This window comes from Engraulis encrasicolus, chromosome 22 (assembly GCF_034702125.1).
Source record: "Engraulis encrasicolus isolate BLACKSEA-1 chromosome 22, IST_EnEncr_1.0, whole genome shotgun sequence".
NCBI lineage: Eukaryota > Metazoa > Chordata > Actinopteri > Clupeiformes > Engraulidae > Engraulis > Engraulis encrasicolus.
Genome location: NC_085878.1, coordinates 35691267 through 35717473, shown reverse-complemented (window position 1 = coordinate 35717473; position 26207 = coordinate 35691267). Strand labels below are relative to the sequence as shown.

The following is a 26207-nucleotide window of genomic DNA, read 5'->3' as shown; positions in this document are numbered from 1 at the left end:
CTAAATCACAGACTCCATGTTTTCCATGTTCCAGTCGGGGTCCTCCAGGTTGTAGATGAACTTGGTGCGGTTGACGGGGTTCTGGGCGATCTCCTTGCCCAGGTTGTCCAGGGTGACGTTGGAGGCGAAGAGTTGGCTGGGCGTGAGGTAGCCCTCGTTGTTGCGGATGTAGCGGTCGTAGTGGCGGCGCAGGCAGAGCCAGGTGACCGAGTAGAGCACGAAGGCGCTGGCCTTCAGCACGATGGCGATGCTGACGTACAGGTGGCGGTAGGTGACATTGTCGTAGAGCAGGCAGGCGCCACGCAGCCCGCACACCGAGCTCCACAGCAGGCAGGTGGAGTCGATGCCGATGCCGAAGATCAGCGGAGGGGGGATGAAACCTGGAAGAGGTGGAGAACAACAGAAGTTTAATACAAGGCCTCACTTACAAAAGAGGCAACAGCCTCAATGTGACTACCTTAGTGAAATAAAGGAGAAATAAAAATTAAATTAAATAAACAAAAGTATTTATTTAACCCCTTACATGCTGGTACCACTGTAATAATGAATGCATACAAAATCAATGCTTAGACTTTGTAAATAATTAACTAATGATGAATAAAATATTAACAGATGTTTTTATTATTTACAAAGTTTTATTAAGGCTTCATAAAATATCTACAAATAATACACATATGTTCAAGATTTTACAAACCTTTTAACAAAGTTTGTTTTCTCACTCATCATGTAAGTGCAATATACATAATAGGAGTGGAAGATGAAACATGGTGGAGCATTAGACAGGTTAATAAGTGTATTTAAGTAAGAAAGGAGCGATGTAGATCAATTAACATAAACTAATTATTTAGGAAGATCAGGGGACTGGGAGGTGAAACCTGGAGGAGGAGCAGGAGGCATCTGGAGCTGCTGCCTCTTGACATTACGATGCAGACTGACCTCACAAAACGGTGTCTGATTTAAATAGCCATTTTTAGCTGCAAAAATGACTCTACTTGGACCACACTAGAAAATATTTGTTTATTACTTTGTAAACTTTCATGTAAAGATCAAATTTGGCAATAGGCAACCCAGTTTCAATGAGCAGCTTAGTTGCAGTACCTTTTGACCATTTCCTGCACAGTGTCCCTTTAAATGTAATAATTATGAGTCGGATTCTGAGAGTAAGCTCTGAGAAGGTCAGAGGCAGTGGGATGAAGCCTGTGCATGGTGGACAAGAATCACTGCTTTAGAAGAGGGAGTGAGAAGCTGGGAAAGTTTGATTCAGAGAATAAAATAGAAGTCGAGAATGTGTAGATGAAGAGATTGGAAAGAGGACATGCGCTGTCACACAGTGGCACAGTGTCACACAAGACATTGCATTTAATCCAAGGAGTTAAGCTGTACACAACTGAACTTCTTTGAGCTTGTAGAGGTTTCGTTCCTCATCGTCTTCAACGTCTTCAAGGTCAAAGAAGAGGCCCAGTAAGCTTACAGCTACACTCTTTGAATATGCTCAGTTTTTAGATGTTACTGAATGTGACTATTTTTTATTGTCAAGTGGTCTTTGTATTTGTACTGTGTCCTCAAAGTATGTCTGTGTGTTCTAAGGTTGAAAGATTCTCTCAAGTAATCTTACTTGTCCAGCACTTTGGACAGCTACCTCTGTTGTATTTTAAAGTGCTTTATAAATAAAATTGTCTTGACTTGACATGATCACTTACCAAGCAGCCGTAGCAATAAGAAGAGAACTCCAAGAGCGTACGATTTCAGCTCTGGGCTCACAGTCCTGTAAAACACAAATAAATGAAACAAACAAAGAAAAATATTTTCGAAAGCTGAAAACTGTGACACACATACTGTAGGTGGTACAAAAGGATTTTCAATGATGATCACATGCACGTTATATTAGCCTAAACTGAATTAGGGAAGGGTTTTCGTTATATGAGTGCAATCCGTATAATTTAATCTTTCACCGATTTTGATTTAACATTTCCAGATAATTTTGCTTATTGACATGCTGTTTCTGTTCAGCACTCGATTCATTTCTCTCCAAGCAATGCAGAGCTCATCCATTCTATTCATGCCCCAATCCACGCGTACACACTCATCTCAGACACGCACAGTCGCACCGTACCTGAGGAAGTGGACAAATGGGCTTCCTGTGGATGTCCATGGCAGTGAATGAGTGACAAGACATGGCTGATGTCAAGGACACTTCCTAATGAGGGAGATGAGTGTGATCCGATGGCCATGAGGACTAAAAACGATTACTACTAGCGGTTACTGCGATGATGAATGTGATGACTAAAACAACTGCAAAACGGTGAATATTACTAATAATGGACACGATTATTACAAGAACTGTGAAAGGTGGACATACAGTAGTTGTTATGGCTTGCTATATGACTCTTCACAATGCTGACCAACGTTGGAGCCTTCCAACATGGTCTGTTTCCTTATTTGAATGTCGATAACGGTGCAATAGTGATGATGGTGACTGCAATTTGTCATTGTGAATATGATATCAGTGACACTGGTGGCAGTATTGATGACGATCATGTTAGTGGAGGTGGCCATGGTGTTGACAGTGATCGAGAGGTGATGATGACAGTGACAGAGGGGGGGGGGGGGGGTTGGCTACCTTATGAGGACGATGACGGAGGGGGTCTGTGCCATGGCGCCGACCATGCTGCAGCAGCACACCACCGCCAGGAAGGTGAGGAACGCCCGCTGGCAGTCTGGGCTCTGGCACTTCCCTGGCATGGCCGTGCCCGGGGCGCTACTGCCACGCGAGATGCACCGGCAGCCCATTAGGTCCTGAGAGGCAGACAAGTGGAGAATTAGGGCTAAGTACCTGTGAGTGACCATGGGTATATGTGAAGAGCTATTTTCCAAAACGCTATATCCACCATTTTTGACTTTTTGCATTTTAATATTGGAATTGACTGTAAAGAAGTCTTGTCATCTATGTGTGAATTCTTGCCATTCAAATGTTGTGAGAACATACTTTTTAAACCTCTATAAAATGCATTTTGCAATGCAATTCAATGGAATGTCCAATACAAAAATGCAAATTTCCCAACATTCTATAAAATGGATATATCTCATTTTGGAAAAGAGCTCTTCATGTGCAATTCAACGTATTGTATATTGGTGTTTCTCAACCTTTTTTTTAGCAGATGCCCCCTTGACCTCATCATGAGCCTCCCCATGCCCCTTTGACCTCACCATAAGCCTGCCAATGCTCTTCTTAGTATTAAAATAATAAAATACACCCTTGCCCTCCATTTGCATCTGAGTGCCCTCCTCTGAGCTGCTATCCTTCACAACGCCCCCTAGGGCTCCCTAACGCCTCCTGATTGGCTCTAGAGCCCCCATTGGGACAGACTACAGCATGTGATGTACTACTGTACATGTTTGTGTGTCTACAGATGCAGGACAGAGGGAGAGAGAGAGCATTTAACTTTTGTACTTGGTTTTTGTATTTTGGTAGTTGATCAGTGTTTATCGGTGAATCTAGTGCACATAGTAGAGTAGAGTAGAGTAGAGTAGAGTAGAGTACTTTTATTAATCCTGAAGGAAATGAAAGTGTCTGTCAGCTTACATAAACACACAAATACAAAACATACAGAGGACATTATACACATAATTGAACATTACAGGAAAAATATATCTTGAGTACTACCGCCACACATTATCTCACATACACACATGTTCTCTCTCTCACACACACACACTCACACACACATTGTCCCACCCACACACACACACACACAAACCCACCCACAACCCCCCTCCCACACCCACACACACACACACACACACACACACATCCCTGCACAGACACAAGGTCTGGTAGGGTGTCATGTTGCATACATTCACACTCACAAAAAAAACAAAATAACCATGTTAAGTACACATACAAGTAGTAGTAGTTTAGTAGTAGTTTTCATCTGTGTGTGTGCGTGAGCGTGCGTGTGTGTGCGTGAGCGTGCGTGTGCGTGAGCGTGCGTGTGTATGTGCGTGTGTGTGTGTGTACACATGAGTAAGTGTGCGTGTTCTGCTTACGGGTTTGGTGCATCCAGCGAGGCATGGGGAGAGGTAGGTGACTCCGTTGGAGCCGCAGACTGGGCTGAGAGAGGTGGTGTAGCACTCACAGCCACTTATGCACGCAGCCTCCGCCTTCTGCCAATTGCCTAAAGTCCTGCACACACACACACGCACACACACACACACACACACACACACACACACACACACACACACACACACACACACACACACACACACACACACACACACACACACACACACATTTAGTCATTTTCTGCACATTTGCAGAATATTTTGTAACAGAGGATACATTGTATTTTTACTACACATCCAGTATGCGTCATCATGCAAACGCATTGTGCAAACTACCAGACTGGCAACATCCAAGTGCATTACAAAAGGCTCTGTGTTGTGTCACAGTATAGTGAGTGGTGTGGTAGTTGACTTTTCAGTGACTATTACAGCCTTCCAGTGGTGGCACGGTGTGCATTATGAGGCTACAAGTATTCAATGCCCTCATGTGTATGAATGCACACATCATAACCGTGCGAATAGACCAGGCGCGATGCGATTCAAGTGACAGAGTGCAGCAGCAAGCGATACGAGCGACTGAGGAGACTAGAGTATGTCCGTACAGGCAGAAGGCAAAGCATTCAAACATTCCCATTGGCTGTGGTCACTGACCTCTCTACAGTCATTGGCTGTCGCGGCTTGTCGCCGAACCGCGTCATAGAAAGTTGAAAGGATTTCAACTTCAAACTGTCGCGCTCGTCGCGCAAATCGCTCTAGTCTCCAGAATCGCTTTTGTCGCACGACTCAATACAAAGTCAATTACTTCCGTCGCTCGCCTCGCTCTTGTTGCGGTAGGTGTATTTCTGAGGTAAAACCGTTTCGAATTATTCATAACAACAAACTATGGTCTGATAATAATAATAATAATAATAATAACTTGGTTTTATATAGCGCCTTTCAAGGAACCCAAGGTCGCTTATGTCCACATCTGCATGTACTGTATGTCCTGAAATACAGAGTGTCTGCCCCAGCTGCCCCATCTAGGTCAGCCTGTCTTTCTACATGCTGGCAAGACTTTCATTTTTAGCCATCCAGGTCTCCTCCCTGAAACCCCTCTCTGCCTTTCATGTGCTCCTGCTTTAAGCCCTATAAGGGAGCTGAGGCCCTGCCAACACCAGATGTCATCTCTCTCTCTCTCTCTCGCTCTCTCTCTCTCTCTCTCTCTCTCTCTCTCTCTCTCTCTCAGCCAAGATTTTCACGCTTTTTCCCCCCTCCCCCCTTCTCCCGAGCCACCCGCTTTATTCGCCACCTCAAGTAAAGGTGTCAAGCAGTCAGAAGGCAGGCACACACTGGCGGCTGTGTGTGTGTGTGTGTGTGTGTGTGTGTGTGTGTGTGTGTGTGTGTGTGTGTGTGTGTGTGTGTGTGTGTGTGTGTGTGTGTGTGTGTGTGTGTGTGCGTGTGTGTATGTGTGTGTGTGTGTTTGACTGTGAAATTAGAGCTCACAGCAGGAGGAGGTGGGACTGTCACTGGGTTGGTAGAGAGATGATGATGATGATGATGATGATGATGACTCACTCGTTTCCATAGGCAACGGTGACCCCGGCGACGGGCCCCGTGTCGCAGCCCAGCCAGAGGAAGGAGACGTAGCAGGCGGTGGACACCACGTTGACCATCATGGACAGCCGGATGGCCCCCAGCGCCGACAGGTCCAGCCGCTTCACCAACAGGCCGCCCAGGAAGATGCCCAGGCACGCGCACGGGATGGCCGTCATACCTGCAAGGCAAGGCCACAAAAACACAGCGTAAAATTTAGACAATACCACTAATTGAATAAATATGGAAATGCACACGGGATGGCCGTCATACCTGCAAGGCATGCCACAATACACACCATTTAACAAAAATATGATCACACACTTGAGTGGAACACAGGCAACCAACAATGTTGGTTAATAATAAGGCACCTAACCCCCACACTGCTCCCCGGGCGCCGCTCAGCAGGCAGCCCACTGCTACGGACTAGTGTGTGTACTTCAATGTGATTCACTAGTCCAAATGGGATAAAGTGCAGAGAAAGAATTTACCCTAGGGGACCAAAATTGGCTCCAATTGGCTCCAATTGGCTATACTAATAAATAATAATAATACTCCAATAAACTGCTTATTCCAATAACCTGATTATTGCGGCAAAGTAAACGAGCACGGCATATATGCATGGCATATATCTCAATATATCTCAATATAATGTACTATTCAAGCTATTAAACATACAGTATTAATAAATGAATGAAAATTAACATGCAGACTTGTTTCAGAAGCCTAGAACAAGTGTTCCTTTTTCTGGCTAAGAATGCTAGCTTTTACTAATGAAATTCAGCAGAACATTTTCACACCTCATCAGACACCATGAAACTCACAGAAGATGACTAATATCAATAGAACATACCTCCTTGGTAACACACACACACTCTCCATCACCCTTCCCACCTTCTCCTGGAGGCTTACCTAGTAGCTGATTGGCTGACGAGGTTGTCAGGTTGAACTGTTGCTCCAGGTACTTCCCCAGGAAGGCTGCGAAGCCGGCTACCACGGCGATCTCAAAGCAGGCGGCCAGGATCACGCAGGTGAACACCGGATTGGACAGCAGGTGCTTCGTCACCTTAGGGATGACTGTACACAAGTGGAGAAAAATAAATTAAGTTATTATTATTTTTCCGTAAAGCACATTTTGAAAAATCAGTGCAAAACTGACAAAAACGCTGTGTCATCTGTAGGTAAGTGAATATACCTGGTAAAATATACTACAGAAAAGCAGGCTTTTGGTGTGTACACAGTATGGATTATTGGTGTTGGATTGTAGCTTCAAGCTGTACTGTATTGTACAGAGGTATTAGATAAGACGCTGAGTTAAATCACCCCTCAGAGAATTCTGAAAGTATAGGAGCTTGAACGGACCAAATTCACCAGTGCTTTGTAGTTGGGATAGCCAGACTAGTGTGAGACCACTGTTGAGGTTAAGGCCCTCTACCACCACCGTTTGTAATAGTTTCTTTTACAGTGTAACTAATGTGAACATGTTTAAAGGTGCATTATGTAGGATGGTGGCCAGAGTAGGTATTGCAACTATGCTGCTCACTGTAATTGTGGTGTCTATTGCAAAATTTGATCTTTTCATGAATATTTACAAAATAAGAAACTAATATTTACTAGTATGACCAAAGTACAGCAATGCTGCAGCTAAAAATGTCTATTTATGGAAATTCAAAGTGGCGGACATGGAGAAGAGTTCAATTTTCCCTATCAAAATGAATACTAAGAATTTGATGGTGGTGGTAAGTATTTGTGGAAAAGTTAACATTTGTGAATGGGCATCATGAATTCTGTAAAAGAAACTGCTAAAAGATATTACACGGTGCAGCTTTTACATATATTAGTAGGCTTGAGTCGACAGTAAACGATTAGGAGTGTGTGCCCTGGCTTGTGCTCACTCTGCAGGTGTTGGCAGCAGGTGAGGCCGCTGTTGGCGTGGAGGCCGTGGGTGGCGCGGCCCTCGTACTCCTGTGCCAGCTCGGCGGGCAACATGGCCTGCTGGCTCTCCGTGCCGCTGCCCTCCGTGGCCTCTGTCAGTGACTGCGGGAAGCCGAACATGAAGAGCGAGGACAGGAAGAGGAAGAAGCCGCACAGGATGAAGCCGCCCCACCAGGCGCCAATCCAGCGCGGGTCGTCGGGCGTGATGTCCAACGTGCCTGAGGTGGACAGGAGGAGCAGACTGTGGTGAGCAGATGCCTCAAGAGCGGCAGGGACCAGAACTCTCAGGTGAAAACTGGGGCATTTTGTTGACAAAAATAAATGGAGATTCCCAGTTCTGTTGTATTTCAATTAAAATAAACACACTTTTAACCTAAAATCATGAATTAATGCAAAGTTGTTTATGTATATCTCGTAGTTAGACTGCTACAACCGTTGTAGGACTACACAAACAAAAGTTAATTGTTCATCTTATTGAGTCATACTTTGTATTTGAGAATCTACACATATTATTTAATAGTAAATCCATAACTTAACCTCACAAGAACCTTACTACATCTGCCTGCCAGAATATGGTATAGGGCAGGGGTGGGGAACCGTTTGCGGCCCTTGAGGCCATTTCATCCGGCCCCCAATATAATTTTAATGTTATGCAGCTTCACATGAAATATGACATATTTTGTAAAGGAATCTTAGAAAATACATTTGCAATACAATTAAGCTATATTCGGGGGACCGAGAGAAGGTGGGGTCTGTTTTAAAGGTGGCTGTCTTCAATATAGGCCTAAAGTGCAGGGGGAAATCCTGGTTTGTGTTCATAGCATGATACTTGGAGGACTTTTACAGGCCTTGGATGAATTTGAAGTGGCCCTTCGAATGAAAAAGGTTCCCCACCCCTGGTATAGGGGGAGACTGGGGTTAGTTGTCACATTTTTTTACTAAAATCTAATTTCAGGAAAAACAGTATTGCAAGGAAACCATTTCTATACAGGTTCGATGCCACATTTGTCAGACTGTACATTTGTTTAGTTTTAGATCTCATAGAGTCCATTCTCTTCAAAAGATATGGGCTCTCAATGGCACCTTGCGCAAATGTGACAGCCAACCCCGTTGCGGGGTTGGCTGTCACACCCTATGCGGTTGGTTGTCACAATGTTATTATAATGGGGGGAAATGGAAAATTTTAACATTAAAGGTACACTGTGCAGGAAATGGACAAAAAAGGTACTGAAACTATGCTGCTCATTGAAACTGGGTTGCCTATTGCCAAATTTGATCTTCGCATGAAAGTTTACTAAGTAATAAAATAATATTTTCTAGTATGGCCCAAGTACAGTTGTTTTTGCAGCTAAAAATGTCTATTTTTTTTTAATTCAAAATGACGAACCATGGAGAAGATCCGCCTTTTAATGTATGAAAAGTGCAATTTTCCCAGTCATAATGAATATTTAGAATTTGATGGTAGTAAGTATTCATGAAGAAGGTAACATTAGTGAATGGGTAGCATGAATTCTGGAAATGAACAACTAAAAATCTCGCACAGTGTACCTTTAAATAAAAATGAAAGGTACAAAATAAATTTCAATGAAATGTGAATCTAAACCCTAGCTCATGCATACAGAATCATCACAAATGGTCCTTTTGCTACTTCTTACACTCTTAAGAACTTTAAAAATGCAAATATAGTGTATTTCACACACAAACTGAATGTAAAACAGCTCATGCTATGGCTAACACCACAAACAACGAAAAGTATTGTGACAACCAACCCCGGTAGCAGTGTGACAACCAACCCCAACTGACATGTTTAACTCTTTCTGAGTCTAGCTCCCACATGGATTGCCCTAGCTACGAAAAAAAATGAAACAAAATGGTAGCTTACGCTTTATAGTTTCAAATGGCCATACTGAGTTTGATGTCAGCCCACAGTGCAATGAGTGAGAAGAAAAACATTAGACATTAGACATAACACATAATGTTGTCTCACCTCAAGGATATTACGTTTTTCCCTCCAGTATCAACGTAAATGTCCTGTGACACTAATTACAAACATTTCTGTGTCAACGGATTTGATCAGCGACCTTCAGAGGCTGAGAAATGATGAGTGTGACAACCATAACTTGTGACAACCAACCCCGTTCTCCCCTACTGTATGAGCAAAGGTCCAAATTCTCACAAAGTTGTGCTCTAATGTGCAATGTGTAACCCCTGGCATTATTACTGAAAATAACTGCATCAAACCAAGTGGAATACTTTGAAGTAGCTGTTAATGTTGGGTCATTTCACTGTGTACATGTTGACATCATTTGTGTGGTGTCTGTTTTGTAATCCATTGAGTAGGAACTCTCTCTCTCTCTCTCTCTCTCTCTCTCTCTCTCTCTCTCTCTCTCTCTCTCTCTCTCTCTCTCTCTCTGGAAACTGCTGAGTCACTCTGTATTCAGCTGCTACCGGATGACCTTTAGCGGCTAGTTCATGTGTAGCGTAGCAATGTGATTAGCATAATCCTTCTCCTGAGTGTGTCAAGTCACTCACTGGCGTCAATGAAGACGGCATCCACGTAGAACTTGGTACAGAAGGAGCCCAGGATGAACCCGCATGCTGGCCCAAACACCAACGTGGAAAACAGGATACCTGATGAATAGACACACACATACACACACACAATAGCAGTTACGACGGGTGTTGGGGCCGAGTGTGGAGCTTGACACACACACACACACACACACACACACACACACACACACACACACACACACACACACACACACACACACACACACACACACACACACACACACACACACACACACACACACAGTGTATTCATTGCTAAAATGTGGGAATATAAGTCACTTACAGTACACTCCATATTTACAGTCATGCTGGAAAGGGGTAGGCTATATACGTACAATTGAAAATAAATATTAAATCAAAACATCTACCAAATCTAGTTCGCCTTCATTGACAATAAAAGCCACATTACGTGGGGAGCATCTTGGACCTCATGGAAAACGAATAATTGTTATGTGTCATGTGTACACCGTGAAATATGTTTGTGTCAATCTGTGTACCTACCTAATGAGACTCACAGTGATCTACATTGATGCAACACTCCTGGGACAGTGTAAGGCAATAAATGATGCTGTCATGCAATAAATAAGCAACCTCGGTCCTTCAGTCCCTCTCCTAATCCACCATCCAACAATGGCCACTGCACTGACCAACACGGATGCTGAGGCAGCAACAACTAACCTTAGATTAGCCCTAACAGGATATCTGAAAACCACCCCGCACAGAAATGATGATTTCACTGTGTGTGTGTGTGTGTGTGTGTGTGTGTGTGTGTGTGTGTGTGTGTGTGTGTGTGTGTGTGTGTGTGTGTGTGTGTGTGTGTGTGTGTGTGTGTGTGTGTGCGTGCGTGCGTGCGTGCGTGCGTCTGTGTCTTGGCATGTCTGCAGTGCTTAATAAAGGATTTTGGCCAGTCCAAGGGCACAGCAGGAGCTTTGTGTGTAGGACACAAACTGGTGTGCATTTGGGCAGAAATCAAGTCCAGATGTCTAAAATTAATTACATTAAATAGTATTTTCAAAGAACAATACTACCACAACGACTACACTAAAATAATTGCATGCTAAGAATTTTCATCACTGTACCATTATAAATTCTAGTTCATTTCGAACCAGGGATATAAGTGATTTCTGTGATAAATTGATTGATTTGATTACCGGTATCCTGTTTTTGCTTTACGGAGGCTCTATCACAGCCCTTATAGAACAGCTTTGCCACTTGCCCATTGTCCTAGCCTGATAAACCAGACTAAATGTGGATGTCTAATTTAGTCTGGCCTCGATGCATAATACATCCGAAGATTGTTGATGAGAACAACCTTCCCTCAAAACCCTGCCCTCTTTGATTCAAAACACATCTTTGCGTTGTAATTGGTTTGCCAGATTCCTGGCATTCTGGCTTCATTGAATCATTATGCGAGGCCAGACCCACCCGTAGACAAAACATTTTGGCGTCCAGCGGGTGGCGCTGGTTCACCAGGCTATCATTGTACCAGTTGTTTGTATTAGTTCTATGTTTTTTTGGCTGCAGTTCCAATTAGTTCTCCACTAGTCGCGCATCGGAGACCAGAATGAATGGGACCCAAAGGAGCTAGATGCAAAAAATCTTAATTTTCACCCAGGTCTTATCAACAAATCTCAGATTTGAATGTCGTTCTGGAGACTTCAATAAGGGTTTTACTCAACAGTTTAATAAAAAAGCACATATGTCTGTTTGATTTTTTACAGCAGTTTTTGTTGCTCACTAAGGATGTGACGTCTTAGACACTTAAATAGACATAGACACTTAAAATCACTTTTTAAGCATATGCGTGGCTCAAAAAATCTAAAACGCGGCCGTGGGTATTTTCTATATATTTTCTATAATCTTTCGAAAGCAACATCCAAATTACACGAGAAAAAATCATATACTGAGATAAAGGCACCATGAGGGGTTTTGCTCCATAGGACTCCATTCATTCTGGTCTCCGGGCCGCCACATGGATAAGGGTAGAACTGCAACTACAGCTCTAAATCAACGATAGAACTAATACAAACTTGCCTCGTTTCAGAAACCGTAAATACACCGTGAAACCAACCAGTGGCGTATCTAGACTTCCTAAAGAATCTATGACTCTATTACGTCTCTATTTCCTCTCTGATCTCAAAGCAGCTATATTTTCCCCTGTGTTGTGTTACAAACACACATTGTATTAAGACCTCAAGAGGGATGGGGAAGTTACTTTTTAAAAGTAGTGTGTGCTCGTTACTCGTTACCTATTCAAAAAAGTAGTGCCTTACTTTACTTAGTTACCCCTTGTGGAAAGTAACTTTATGCGTTACTCGTTACTTTTGCGTTACATTCGTCAATCGAGTTTAGGCAGAATCCCTACACACTTCTATCAAGGCAACTACTACAACACAATATGAAAAGGTAGCTTTTACCAACAGAATTATCAACTCTGATGGCGCAAACGAAATCGCCACCATCAACAATCATCCTATAAACAAAACGGCTGAGAATGAAATCGCCATCATCAACCTTGCCATTCCGATTAAATTGAGACTGCTGCCAAAGAATATGAAGCCTAATTGCTGCTGCGTTGTCATTTGCCAACATCCTTCTTCCTGAAACGTCACGTTGTCCCAGCGAAACGGCTGAGCTATTGGCACGCCATAATGTAGAGATAAATTGTTGCATATTTTCATAACTCTGTCATGTCTAATTATAACTGAAATGCAGGCGTTAATTGATCCATTAACAGTCTGTGGCAAAAACCTACCGTCATCTCATGACGACACGCCGACTGGTGCCTGCATTCCTGCCTCCATTAAATGCAGTGTAGCTATCAGCTGCCTGTTAACAATCAGCGTTTCGTCCTGAATTTTTGGGGGCAAATCGCTGGTTGTTCACAGCCAGGCAGCTACGCCTACATACAATGATTCGAAAGTAACGTTTTGCCATATTTAACAAAGAACGGCGTTACGTTACCTAATTTCCCAGTAGTAACGCGTTACACTACTATTTTACGAAGAAAGTAGTTACACTACTGTAACGCTATAACGCTGTAACACTATTTCATAAATATGTGATTCATTTATTTTGAACCCAAACCTTTTGTATAGGTCCATGTAAAGATGTTATGCCACTGACAATGGGAACAAGATTTGTGATTCCTTGTTAAGCATCATTCCATGAACATTAGAAAATTGGACAAAAATATAGCCTAAATTTTTTTTAAAAAAATAAAGGGGTGGGAAAGAAAATTCTGTTTATGGGCCAATTACTTAAAAACTAGCTTCCAAGATCAAACTGAAGAGCACCAGCTTCTAGTCTCTAGTTTCTAGTGAAGGAGTGATTGCATTTGAGATCCGAAAACATGCAGGCTGTCTCATATGCTAAACATGCTGTAACTTACTCTTGGGTTACTGTAATGTGACAACAGGCCATGTTCAATGTTGATTTAATATTTTTTTTAAACTCAATGGTGAGCTACATGAACCAGAGCAGAGGGCCGCATTTGCTCTGTGGGCCTATAGAATCTGAGTTGCAAATGAGATCGAATAGCAGAGAATTAGTGCTTTTGTAGCATTTATGATGGCCGTTGTCATCTTCAACTCGTGCTGCATCAGGCAATGTCAGGCACTGCCATGAAATTGGTAGTTTAACGCTACGTGCCCACGACAACGATAATGATAGGAAAACGTAGAACATTTCCACAGATGTGACTATCATGCCCTCGGCGACGGCGTGTTCTTGAGTTCAAAACGCAGAAAACACAAACGCCCGCCAAAGTGAAGATCTTGAAAACGCTCCAACCTGTCGTCGCCGTTGGAACGACTCAAAACGCAGAAGCGCACACGTTTTTCCTTAGCACTCGCACCTGGAAGGAATATAATGTAATATTCACTCTGAATATCAATCTATAGATATGTGCGTTGATATGTGTGTCCATGGGAAGTATTCGACAGATATCCACCCCCAAACGTCCCTGGGCACACAGATAAATTGTGGAGAAAAAAAACGCACATCTGCTTAATGACATGTCATTTATCATCAGGGAAAATGTCTGGTTTTTTTTAGTTGCCTGCAACCAAACTCTGTGCACCATTCTGTGGAAAATGTTGCTCTTTGGACAGTTTCCTTGCGATGCAGGTCTCACACAAACTAGTATTGGAGCCATCTCTATTTCACTAGACACCGAAGGCCATGAAGCAACACACGCACGCACACACATGATATGATATAGATAGGCCTAGCTGATCAAACTCATCAAACTCTGATAAGATCTCACTGCTCTGCTCCTGCACAAACTTCTAATGCTTTTGTAGCATTCATGATGGCAGTTGTCATCTACAACTTGTACTTCATCAGGCAAAGTCAGACACTGACATTAAATTGGTAGTTTTAATGACATACCATTATTGTCACATGGGGGAAAATGTCTGGTCGTTTTTAGTTGCCTGCAGCGACTCTGTAGCCCACTATTTGGCAAACACTTTACTCTTTGGACTGTTTGCCTGCGACCCAGGTCTCACACAAACACTAGTAGCCTACACTGTAAAACATTGCTGCCAGTTAAACGTAAAAAAGAGAGTTGCCCTACTGCCTTAAGGTTTTAAGTTACCTTAACTTGAGAAAGCCTCAAGTTGAGTTACTGTAACTTACAAACTTAAAGCAGCAGGGCAACTTTCTTTTTAACATTTAACTGGCTTGCAAAGTTTCACAGTGTATTGGAGCCATCTCTGTTTCGCTAGACACCGAAGGAAATTGACAAACACACACATGCACGCACATGATATGATAAGGATAACTCTGATAACACTGCTCTGCTCCTGCACAAACTTCTGCTGCTACTGCACAAACTCAAGCCCAACCCCCCACAAACACACACACACACACACACACACACACACACACACACACACACACACACACACACACACACACACACACACACACACACACACACACACACACACGCGCACACACGTCTACTCCTGCCAGAGGACTCATTCTGCTTGGTAGAATCTGATCGACACAAGAAGACTACATGCTGAACAACGAACGCAAACACAACACCAACAGACACTCAGGATGGAGGCAGCAGAGTGCATGAGGGCATCATTCCTAGTGGTGTTCCTCGCTGGTGCCCACGTCACTCCAGATCCTCACACAATACTTCAAACCAAAGGACAGAATGCTTATGTCAGAACTTTCAACGGGACTAATGACAACACCTTTTTGTACAGGATTCATGAAGATGAAGATCTATTTCTGGTCAACTGCTCACAGGCAAGCAGCCTGCAAACTGATGGCTACAACATCACCTGCAGTGAACCACTCCGGGGCTCTTTTAGATTTAGAAAGCTCACAGTGTCACAGAATGGAGCTTACAGGGCTGACAGCTGGTAGACTGGGAAAATAATAGCAAAGACAAGTTTCCATCTTTATGTCTGCGCAGATGCAAAAGATTTGGTTAGCGATCCTGTTCGGACACGTTCTAGCAAAATAGCACTCGGCAAACGGCAAACATAAAATAGTGTGCAGGCTGCTGAATGAAACGTTGGGGAGTGGTACTAGCCTGCGAGTGTACCAATGGAGGGGCCTGGGCATGAATCGATACACTCTGGTCCTGGACACCAACTCATCTCTGGAGCCCCATAACACACGTATACGTATGCCCAAAATCGTTTCCCTCAGATCTGATGCTTTGTCATGGGGAAAGCGTCCCTCTGTCTTTGCCAATCAACGGCACTGCGTCAAGTGTCCACTGGTATTCCAAAAAAGACCACCAGTCTTTGAGGAGCTCATTGTAGACGCTGATGATGAAGATGAGCTTTTGGACGTGCCTGAGAACCTCAGGGCCAGAGTGAGTGTGAGCAGACACAATTACTCTATGAGCACCTCTAACCTTACAGAAGAGGATAGTGGGATCGTGTATACTTGGAGAGTCTTTCAGGGTGACGAGATTGAGTGGGGGAGGAGGATTTGTTATGAGGGAAGAATCCGCCTTCTGTACAGGGATCCATTTGGTGTGGTTTCTCCATTCTACAGAACGTACGGTGCACTGCTGGGCTGTGTGCTTCTGGGGCTGGTAGCTACTGTGAACTGGGTCAACCTGAGGGGCAAAAAAAGAATGCCGACCTCTGGGGGGAAAAAAGGCAGAGAGTGGCACCAGAGTGGAGACGAATATCCCAATGATGAGGCCAAAGAGGCCTAAGATGCCTAAAGCCCTATTCGGAAGGGACTAGTTTAATGTATGGACACGAGGAAATGTGATTTTTATCTCAGGACGTCGGTAATAGAACTGGCCGATTCGGACAGGATTAAAATATCTTGGTAAATGAACAGAAAGTGGGATGGGGAACTCATTACGTGTCGTTGAGACTGCACTTGTTGTCACGTATGTGCCATCTCCACAATAGGCCTTTATTACTGATTTTTGAGCATATTATTGCGAACACATTGCAGACACTTGGTCCCGTGGAACAATTTTAATAATTGCCTGTTGGTTTACCAACCCATCAGAATCCATTCTAATGCATCTGCATGCATTTCCGTTCCTTCCTTTCCTTACTGTTCCCAGTGTTTGTAGGATGGATCTGATTGATTTTCCTTCTTTTCTCATCTACAAAATGGATTGTTGTTCTCCCATAGACAGTTCTCTGATCTTTGTGTCAGTTTCATATTATTTGATAAGAAATGCAATATTTATAGGTTTAAATCCAACCCAAAAAAGTAGAGGTAGTTTTGAGAAGATTTTTGAGAAAATCTTAAATTCAGCAACTGATCAAAAAGAAACACCTCTAAGTCGCCTGTTCCAATACTTCCAATACACATGTGATAAAATGGGTGGGTTCAGACAAAGGGTGGTATGTCTTGTGTTGTTTCACATATCACACATTATTCTACTGGAAATAAATTCTAAACTCTAGTCTCATATTCATCTTTTAGTCGTAGTCTTCACTGAACCACAAAACAAAGAAATTTGCCTTGCTCTTCCAACACGTGAAGGAGACTGCATGTCAAAGAAAGGATAACGGTCTGTATTTTTCCACTTAATGAAGGTATATGTAGAGATGCACATTATATCAAAATAATAGCCTGGAAGAAAGAAGCCTCTAATTGATCCGTCTATAATTCAAAAGAGTTGATACAAGCCAAGTCTTGGATACCACTATTGCTATATTAAATACATTTCTGTATAGATACCATCTACTCTGAATATCACAACCTCGCCTCAGGGACAAATTCCAACTGTCAAGCTCAGGCGAGTACCAGTTTAAGGCCATACCACACCAGCTATTTTCCAAGCACTGAAAGCTCAAAATAGCACAACACTAAAATCACATGCATCTCTAGTATCAAACACTAAAACACCCAACTCCTTCCTGGTAACCATTTTAAATCAAAATATGTGGTGGAGGTATACAGTAAGATGGCCATTGCAGTCTCTGTAGCCTCTCTCTGTGAGTGAGTGAGTGAGTGAGTGAGTGAGTGAGTGAGTGAGTGAGTGAGTGAGTGAGTGAGTGAGTGAGTGAGTGAGTGAGTGAGTGAGTGAGTGAGTGAGTGAGTGAGTGAATGAGTGAGTGAGTGAGTGAGTGAGTGAGTGAGTGAGTGAGGGTAAGAGTGAATGCGTGAGTGAGTGAGTGAGTGAGTGAGTGAGTGAGTGAGTGAGTGAGTGAGTGAGTGAGTGAGTGAGTGAGTGAGTGAGTGAGTGAGTGAGTGAGTGAGTGAGTGAGGGTAAGAGTGAGTGAGTGTGTGAGGGTAAGAGTGAGAGAGTGAGTGAGTGAGTGAGTGAGGGTAAGAGTGAATGCGTGAGTGAGTCAGTGAGTGAGGGTAAGAGTGAGTGAGTAAGGGTAAGAGTGAGTGAGTGAGTGAGTGAGTGAGTGAGTGAGTGAGTGAGTGAGTGAGTGAGTGAGTGAGTGAGTGAGTGAGTGAGTGAGTGAGTGAGTGAGTGAGTGAGTGAGTGAGTGTCTCTGGGCAGTGTTGGTGCTGCAGGTGCATCCGTGTATATGTAAAGTGATGAGTGGACATATCTATGGCTGCTGCTGCTGCTATTTGCTGCTGATGGAGGCTGGGCCTCCTCGTGATTTATCGTGGGCTTCCTGAGGATGAATGAGAGGTCACACGCCTCTGAGTACACAAGAACACGTCAATGCGCGCACACACACACACACACACACACACACACACACACACACACACACACACACACACACACACACACACACACACACACACACACACACACACACACACACACACACACACAGGACCAGGGATGGAACATGACTCCATGGGCCCCAGGGCCAGTTAACTAGAGAGGCCCCCTCTCCATGGGTGTTGCGCGTTTACCAAAAGATTTAGAGTTTTATACCAGATATTATGATGCCATTATATTGTTGGGGGTTCGGAGCTTTGTCTCCCAAGAACATTTGACTACTGTGAATACTGTTGTGAGAAATGCGATTTTAACGTAACATGAGAATGGAAATATAGAGGCCCTTAACTCTTGGGCCCCTAGGCCTGGGCCCAGTAGGCCGGTGCAGTATACTCCATCCTTGCATAGGGCACAGATACACTAGCACACGCGTGCACGCACGCACACACAAATGAGAGAGGGAGAGAGAGAGAAAGAGAGAGAGAGATGTAACCTGAAGGCTAGACAGACAGATATCTACCAATATAAGCCCACTCACATATTTGCCATCTTGTCTCATTCTCTCAAACAACACATTCTCATTGTTTCTTTCTCTCTCTCTCTCTCTCTCTCTCTCTCTCTCTCTCTCTCTCTCTCTCTCTCTCTCTCTCTCTCTCTCAGCCAAACCCTCTGTTCCAGAGCTTGACATTTGAGAGAAAATTCACCAGCCCAGAGACAAACATTTCCACATGCCCAAATATTACAGTAACCCTCACATGTCCCTATAAAATACCCAGTATGTGTTTAAAATGTATTAAACCATTTTAGCCTAAGCCCTTTTTGGGAAAGGGTATGCCCTGCCTATTAAATCCTAAATATCTCAGCCTCCGAAGCACATACAAACATGAAATAAGTTGCATTTAAAAGTTAGGTACCTCATTCTGCATTAGAATGCGTTCATTCAGCTCTAACATACCCACATGTTTAATAAAACCCCCTCAAATCTCAAGACAGTTTTATTTTAAACACACACGCACGCCTTTGGTTTGGCTTAATGTTAACCGATGCTTGACTCAAAAGAACTGACTGCTAAAAGCTCGCAATAGCTTGCATCGGAACTAGCTCTTGTGTGGTTGTCTCCTTTTTAAAGATGCTTTGTGAAGGATCAGTGACCAGAGTTTTAGTAATAACTCAACATCACAGGACATGTTTGCAAAACGCACTGTCAGAGTACCAGAGACAGATAGAGGGAGAGAAAAGAGAGAGAGAGAGAGAGCAGGCAGAGGAAGACAGAGGAAAAGAAAACACACACACACACACACACACACACACACACACACACACACACACACACACACACACACACACACACACACACACACACACACACACACACACACACACACACAGAGAGAGTCTTTTCCTAGTCCTCCTTCCTCCTGACTTTCCCTCAGGCCACCACAGATGAGCACTGAGTCCCTCTGACCCTTCAGTTCCCATGCAGACTGCAGCCGCTCTCAGAAGAGAAAATATACCGTACAGTACCTCTCATCCCTCATTCACACGTCTGTCTGTCTGTCTGTCTGTCTGTCTGTCTGTCTGTCTGTCTGTCTGTCTGTCTGTCTGTCTATCTATCTATCTACAGTATCTATCTATCTCACTAGCAAGCTGGCTAGCTGGTTATATGGCTACAATATATGGCTATGTTTCCCCTTCCTTTTGTTTCCTCTCTCGTTTCCATACACCCCTCTCTCCTCCTCCCTCTCCTCCTCTCTCTACATTTCTCTGTACATCCCTCTGTAAGCCCTACATGTATCTGTCTTTTCGTATCTAGCTTTGACTTGACACAGGTCTCTCCCTCTCCCTCTCCCTCTTTCATCCTCTCTCTCTCTCTCTCTCTCTCTCTCTCTCTCTCTCTCTCTCTCTCTCTCTCTCTCTCTCTCTCTCCCTGGGTGGATTAAAATGGCACTGGGGCCCAGGGGGAATAGCTAAGCAGCCACAGCACATCAACATCATCAATGCCTGTGCACACACACACACACACACACACTACACACACACACACACACACACACACACACACACACACACACACACACACACACACACACACACACACACACACACACACACACACACACGCTACACATACACACGCCTACACATATAAACACATATACACACATATACACCCCCCCCACACACAAACACACACACAAAGACACATAGACACACACTCAAACATTACATGAGCACACAATGGGTAACATCTGTAAAAAATATATTTTTTCTCAAGGTAGTCCAGGTTGAAGTTCACAGACAAAAGACACAAAAGCCCAAAAACTAACCAATCTGCTGGCCTGTTCATATACAGACACATACACGCATGCAGGCACGCACCCATGCAGGCACGCACGCACACACACATACACACACACAGACACACACACACACACACACACACACACACACAGACACACAGACACACACACACACACACACACACACACACACACACACACACACACACACACACACACACAAACACACACACACACACACACACAGACACAACGCCCCAACACACACACACACAAAGACACAAAGACACATATAGGGCTTTCAGGCCGACCCGAACGGAGCCAGTGCCGGTGCCCGCACTAGTTACGTTCGGCACTAAAGTGCTTATCTGCGAACCGCCCGTGTTCATACTGGGCTCTGAACTTTTTCCGCACGTGACTGTGTTACCCGGATGAACGTGCTGACGGCCACGCTGTCGTCACGGTTCGCGGAGAAAAACCTAGTACCGTATTTTGCGGTTCGCATTGCAAACCAACTTTCTGGTTCGCGAACGCTAAAATCTGTGGCGTGAACACAACGGCCGGTTCGCGATTAGGTGCGGGAACGGGCACCGGCACCGTTCTCAGTCACCCCACCACACACACACACTGACACCCCACCCCACACACACACACACGCGCGCGCGCACACACAAACCCCCCATCTCTCCTCCGTACCTATGTAGAGCGAGGAGTCCTCTCTCCGGACGTGGTCGTCGATGTAGGACACCCCCAGGGGCTGTACGGGCGTGGCCCCGATCCCCAGCAGCACCTGGGCCCCGATCAGCAGCAGGTACATCATGTTGGTGTTGGCCCTGTTGTGGGTGCACTTGAAGCCTGGGTCCACGGCCCCCGCCCCGCTGCTGCTGTTGGAGCACACGTCCCTGCCCTCGCCGGCCGGCCGGAAGTCCCCGGCGTCGTACTCGTACTGGTGCGTGAGGAACTCGGGCAGGGCGGAGAGCAGCGCCCCCAGCGCCATGACGATGCCGCCGCAGCCGATGAGGCGGGGCCGGTGGGCGCGCGCCCCGAAGTAGCTGACGAACAGGATGAGCGCCAGGTTGCCGATCTCGAAGCTGCTGGCGATCACGCCCACGTCGGCGCTCTGCAGGTTGAAGCGCCGCTCCAGCGTGGTCAGCACGCTCACCTGAGAACCAGAGGCAGAGAGAGAGTTAGAGTGTGTGTGTCAGGGCTTAACACTGGCACCTGCCAACCGGCAAAATGCTGGTGAAACTTGGCTATGGCTGGTAATAATTTCAGTGTCACTAGCCGATTTGGCAGGTAACTCATTGAATGGTATGACATATCAGAATAGACTATATTCTGCACTTCTGCAGTTTCATTTAGTTATAGTGTGTGTGTGTGTGTGGGGGGGGGGGGTGTCGCCGCTCTACTGGTTGAAGGTTGAAGAGAGAGAGTTAAATAGTATTTATTTGAGTTTATGTGTTAATTTGAGTTTATGTGAGTGCACAATATCAGGCCCACACTGCAGAGCAGTCACCTCGCCTACCTGAGCTTACATTACAGAGAGAAAGTTGTAGTGTGTGTGTGCACATTAAAGAGTACATTCTAATGTGGTACGTACACCTGAGGTTTACACCAGAGAGAACGAGAGGAGAGATACAGAAAGTTATGCAGATTGTGCAGCCGTGTGTGTGTGTGCATGTCTATCCAGGCAGATACAAGAAAACAGAAACCACTGAAAAATGATATACTGTATATGTGCATGTTTGCGTGTAACATATCAGTGCTCTGCAGGTTAAACTGCTCCAGCAGGCTTCAGCTAGGGTAGTATGCTCACCTGAAGTTACACCAAGGTCAGAGAGGGGGATATGTAAGGGATAACGGCCGACGAGGTGACCGGTTCCACAAAGTTAATGGTGAGGCGGCTGCTCAGAACTCCGGCGACATGCGGTCGACCTCGAAGGCCATTATCCCGCTTATCTGCCGTTAGGGTAGGGTACTTTTTTAATCGATTACTGTCTGTAAAGTTGTAGGAACCATGCCAACTGCACCAGAATCTTGTGAGCAAGACAGACGCGTCACGTCAAACACGCGACTAAGTTAGCCGTGTCTAGAATATTCGTTTGGAATGCCGACGTTGTGATTATTTAATTTTCCGTAGATGATGTGCATGGTTTCTACAGCGTTATCCCTCAGGTACCGTCGGCATTCCAAAAGAAGATTCTATGCGCGTCTAACTTAGTCGCACACTTGACGCCTTAACGGCTCTACGGAATTAATGGCCACCCCATTAGCCAATCAGAAAAGAGAATTCCGTGGCGAAGGCAGATAATGGTAGTTTAGGGCAGTAACGGTATTTTATCGAACCAAGAAATTGTGATACACAGTCATAAAACTGTATATTGAGGCAAGAGGGCAGTATCGTGATCAAAAAGATACATCAAAACAATTGTGGGGTGTATCAAACCGTACGATACTAACCGGATCTTGAGTTCAGTGCATCATTACAGGTCTAGTATAGTGTGTGTGCATCTGTGTGTCTGCCCACTTGGGTTAAACCATTACTGTGGTCAGTACACTCACCTGACATTACACCGAGAGAAAGTAAGGGAGAGATAAAAAAAAATGTTGTTGTTATTGTTGTTGGTGGTGTTGGGGTGTGTGTGTGTGTGTGTGTGTGTGTGTGTGTGTGTGTGTGTGTGTGTGTGTGTGTGTGTGTGTGTGTGTGTGTGTGTGTGTGTGTGTGTGTGCGCGTGCTTTCCTGCATGCGTGCGTGCGTGTCTGTGTGCATGCCATGGTGACAAAGTAGAGCGTATGCCAGTCTGACCTCTAGCCAAACTCCACACTCAGCCACAACACCCCTCGTAACTTTTATTACAGAATTTTTACACATCATTCTGTCCATGACACTTCAAGCTTCTGCCACTGAGAGCTGGGGCTACAATTGCCTGCACACTGTGCTTGTGTTTGCTAGTCTCTGCCATGCACATACAGTAGGCTGGTGGGCAGTGGACTTACGGTAACATCATAGAACTAACGAAGAGAAGCAGGGCCTCCGACAGCTTTGGCCACGGCCCGGGACAAAATCATCTGATAGGGACCCCCATTTAATATACAGTAATGTGGCAGGGACCCAAGCCTGGACCTCCTCTATACCTGGGCCTGGGCTACTGAGCCCTTGGCCCCCCCTGCCCCCCCCTGTCTGCTTCCTTGAAGAGAACGGCCAGACAGCTATCTAAATACTTCTCTACATCAGCAGTTACTGGATAGGGAGCTTAATCATCTGGAAAAAACAACTATATTTCCTACTGTACTGACTTGTGTTTACCTGGTGCATCTCCAAAGGTGTGCTTATTGATCCGAAAACACATTCTTAGACCATTTAGAGAGGCTGTAGTTCCTAATGATATGAACTTGTGATATGGAAGCAAATAAACTTGAAGTGTGACTGAGTGTGTGATATGACACCCATGCCAGGTGAGAGCCAGGGAGATGCGTGCATGTGTGTGTGTTTGAGAGAGAGAGAGAGAGAGAGAGAGAGAGAGAGGGGGGAGAGAGAGTGTGTGTGTATGTGTGCGTGACAAAGTGTAGCCTACGTGTATGTGGAAAGAAAATGTGATAATGGCAAATCCAGAGGAACAGAAAAGATGGCGGGCAGGGGAGCAATACAGGGGGAGAAAGACAAGAAAATAGCAGCCAGAGAACAGAAGACAAGGAAGAATGATATGGAAGAAAAGACAGAAATGGAAAGACAGAGCTGAACACAGACAATATCTGAAGGATGTAAGAAAACAACTAAGAAGAAGCCTGCTGACATCCCACTAGAAGTAATGACATAAAATTCTTTCAATTGTCTATCTACAATGTTATTCTGCATTGTATCAATTATTTGACGTAAATGGCTGTATAGCCCTGTTGTTTTACTAAAGGACACTGTTTTGTCTAAGCATTATGATTAATCTATGTGTCTTCACCATTCATTGTCCCTATTAATGGTTCCTTGCATTTGCCACCGCTTTTGATGGATTACCTGGATTTATGTTTTTGTCAGCATAAGCCATGAAAAGTACCCTAATGTGAAAATTCATTTTTGAGATGAGATCCCAATCAGTTATCAAAGCCTTCAATCTCCATTGTCAGTTGATCCTGAATCATCAACAGTTATTTGGTCATAGCATTCGGTTAATAAACCACATTTGGGTAGTTGTTTGTGGACATGAACAAAAGCAAGTAGACTATCAATATGAAAATACATGTATGAGGAGGTGAACTCCCAAAATAATATTACAAAGGAGGCCTTCACTCCCCACTCTTAGTGGCCTAGTGAACCTGAATCGTCACTGGTTAGCCAAAACATTTAATTGATTATCCATATTTGGGTTTTATTACTTGTGAACAGGGTTCTACATTAACACCTATATCAATCAACCAAATGCTGGTGAAAATTCAGTCTGACTGGTAGGCTAGAAAAGAAAACTTACTAGCCACTTTCTGGAGCGGATCTTGCCATTTTGTGGCCTTAGGCGAAATATAAACATGGGCCCCTCAAATGTCACCAATTGGCATGGAAGGAGAGAGGTATTTTAGTGTTTTGTCTCATATATATCTTCGATTGCTTTACATAAGTGTCAAATTAGATCAGGCCTGATTTTTGTGTGTTTATCACAAGTGGTGTGACAATTGGGGGCCCCTATGGAGGCCAGATTTGGTCGGCCCCCTAGGCAAATGCCTAGGTTTGCCTGATGTAAAGTCCACCTCTGGCCATTTCGACTGCTACTAATTGTATGAGTGGCTGGTATGATTTAACATCTACTAGCCAAATTGGCTAGTGATTAAAAAAAAAGTTAATGTAGTAGGCCTATAATAGCCCTGCTTGTTATGAACATGACACAAAACAATAAGACTAAACTCATGTTTGAGGCGAGATCCCAATCTGATAGTCAGAAGAAGCAGGAAGCACCGTGCGACCGCGCAACCGGCGAGTCAGGCCGGGGGCGACGAAAAAAACATGGGCGAGAAATTAAAGGCAGAGACGCGCGTCTCGCTGTGCTGCTCCGCCAATAACCCCTCTCTTGATGTCCCTGCTCATCGAAGTGTAACGGTCCCTGTAAATTACCTTTGGAGAAACCAAGGACACCAAACAACGCTTTGTCTGTCCATGCGCCAGGTGCAAGACAGGTCTAATAACGGTACAAACGCCTGTGTGGAGTGTGATGATGTAACATCGAAGGCTGCTCTCGTGTGAAGCATGTTATTGGCCGTTAAGGGATCTGAGGAGTCAAGGTGAACCTTATAGCCCATAGTGACACAATGGTCTTGGGCGCAATTTGCTGAATTGAAAAAGGCGTTTTACCGCAATAACATCATCCTCGATGGTGCCAAGTCAGTCGTGTACATCCACACATTCTCGCCAACAACAAACGTATACTGAAGAAACTCACTCTATAGGTCATGATGCTGATGGCTACCTCATGACCGTAACTCACCAGATATGCACCGACGGTACCCTGGGCCAGCATCAGTGCGCACTCAGACACCAGAAATATTTTTATGTTGGAGAAACATGACGTCTTTTTCTCACACTCGTCCGCCTCGATGTCTCCCGGAGACCCCTCCGCGCACATCGGGCTTTTCACCTGCAT

At 44.5% G+C, this 26207-nt stretch overlaps 1 protein-coding gene across 1 annotated transcript; it reads right to left on the bottom strand.

Moving 5' to 3' along the window:
- On the bottom strand, nt 1-26207 carry slco3a1b (solute carrier organic anion transporter family member 3A1b). The gene is made up of 10 exons (XM_063188125.1): nt 26052-26207; nt 21283-21748; nt 10105-10203; nt 7533-7790; nt 6550-6714; nt 5620-5818; nt 4048-4183; nt 2621-2796; nt 1701-1765; nt 1-380 (listed from the first exon to the last, which is right to left on the bottom strand). The coding sequence occupies exons 1-10, from the start codon at nt 26205-26207 to the stop codon at nt 1-3; spliced, it is 2100 nt and encodes a 699-aa protein (XP_063044195.1).

Excerpts from the sequence above, each read along its gene's own strand:
- slco3a1b (XM_063188125.1), bottom strand. The coding sequence starts at position 26,207 with ATGCAGGTGAAAAGCCCGATGTGCGCGGAGGGGTCTCCGGGAGACATC. Across the intron at positions 21,749-26,051 it reads GTACCGTCGGTGCATATCTG|GTGAGCGTGCTGACCACGCT; the intron begins GTGAGTTACGGT and ends TCTGGTTCTCAG. Across the intron at positions 7,791-10,104 it reads TGCCGTCTTCATTGACGCCA|GCACGTTGGACATCACGCCC; the intron begins GTGAGTGACTTG and ends TGTCCACCTCAG.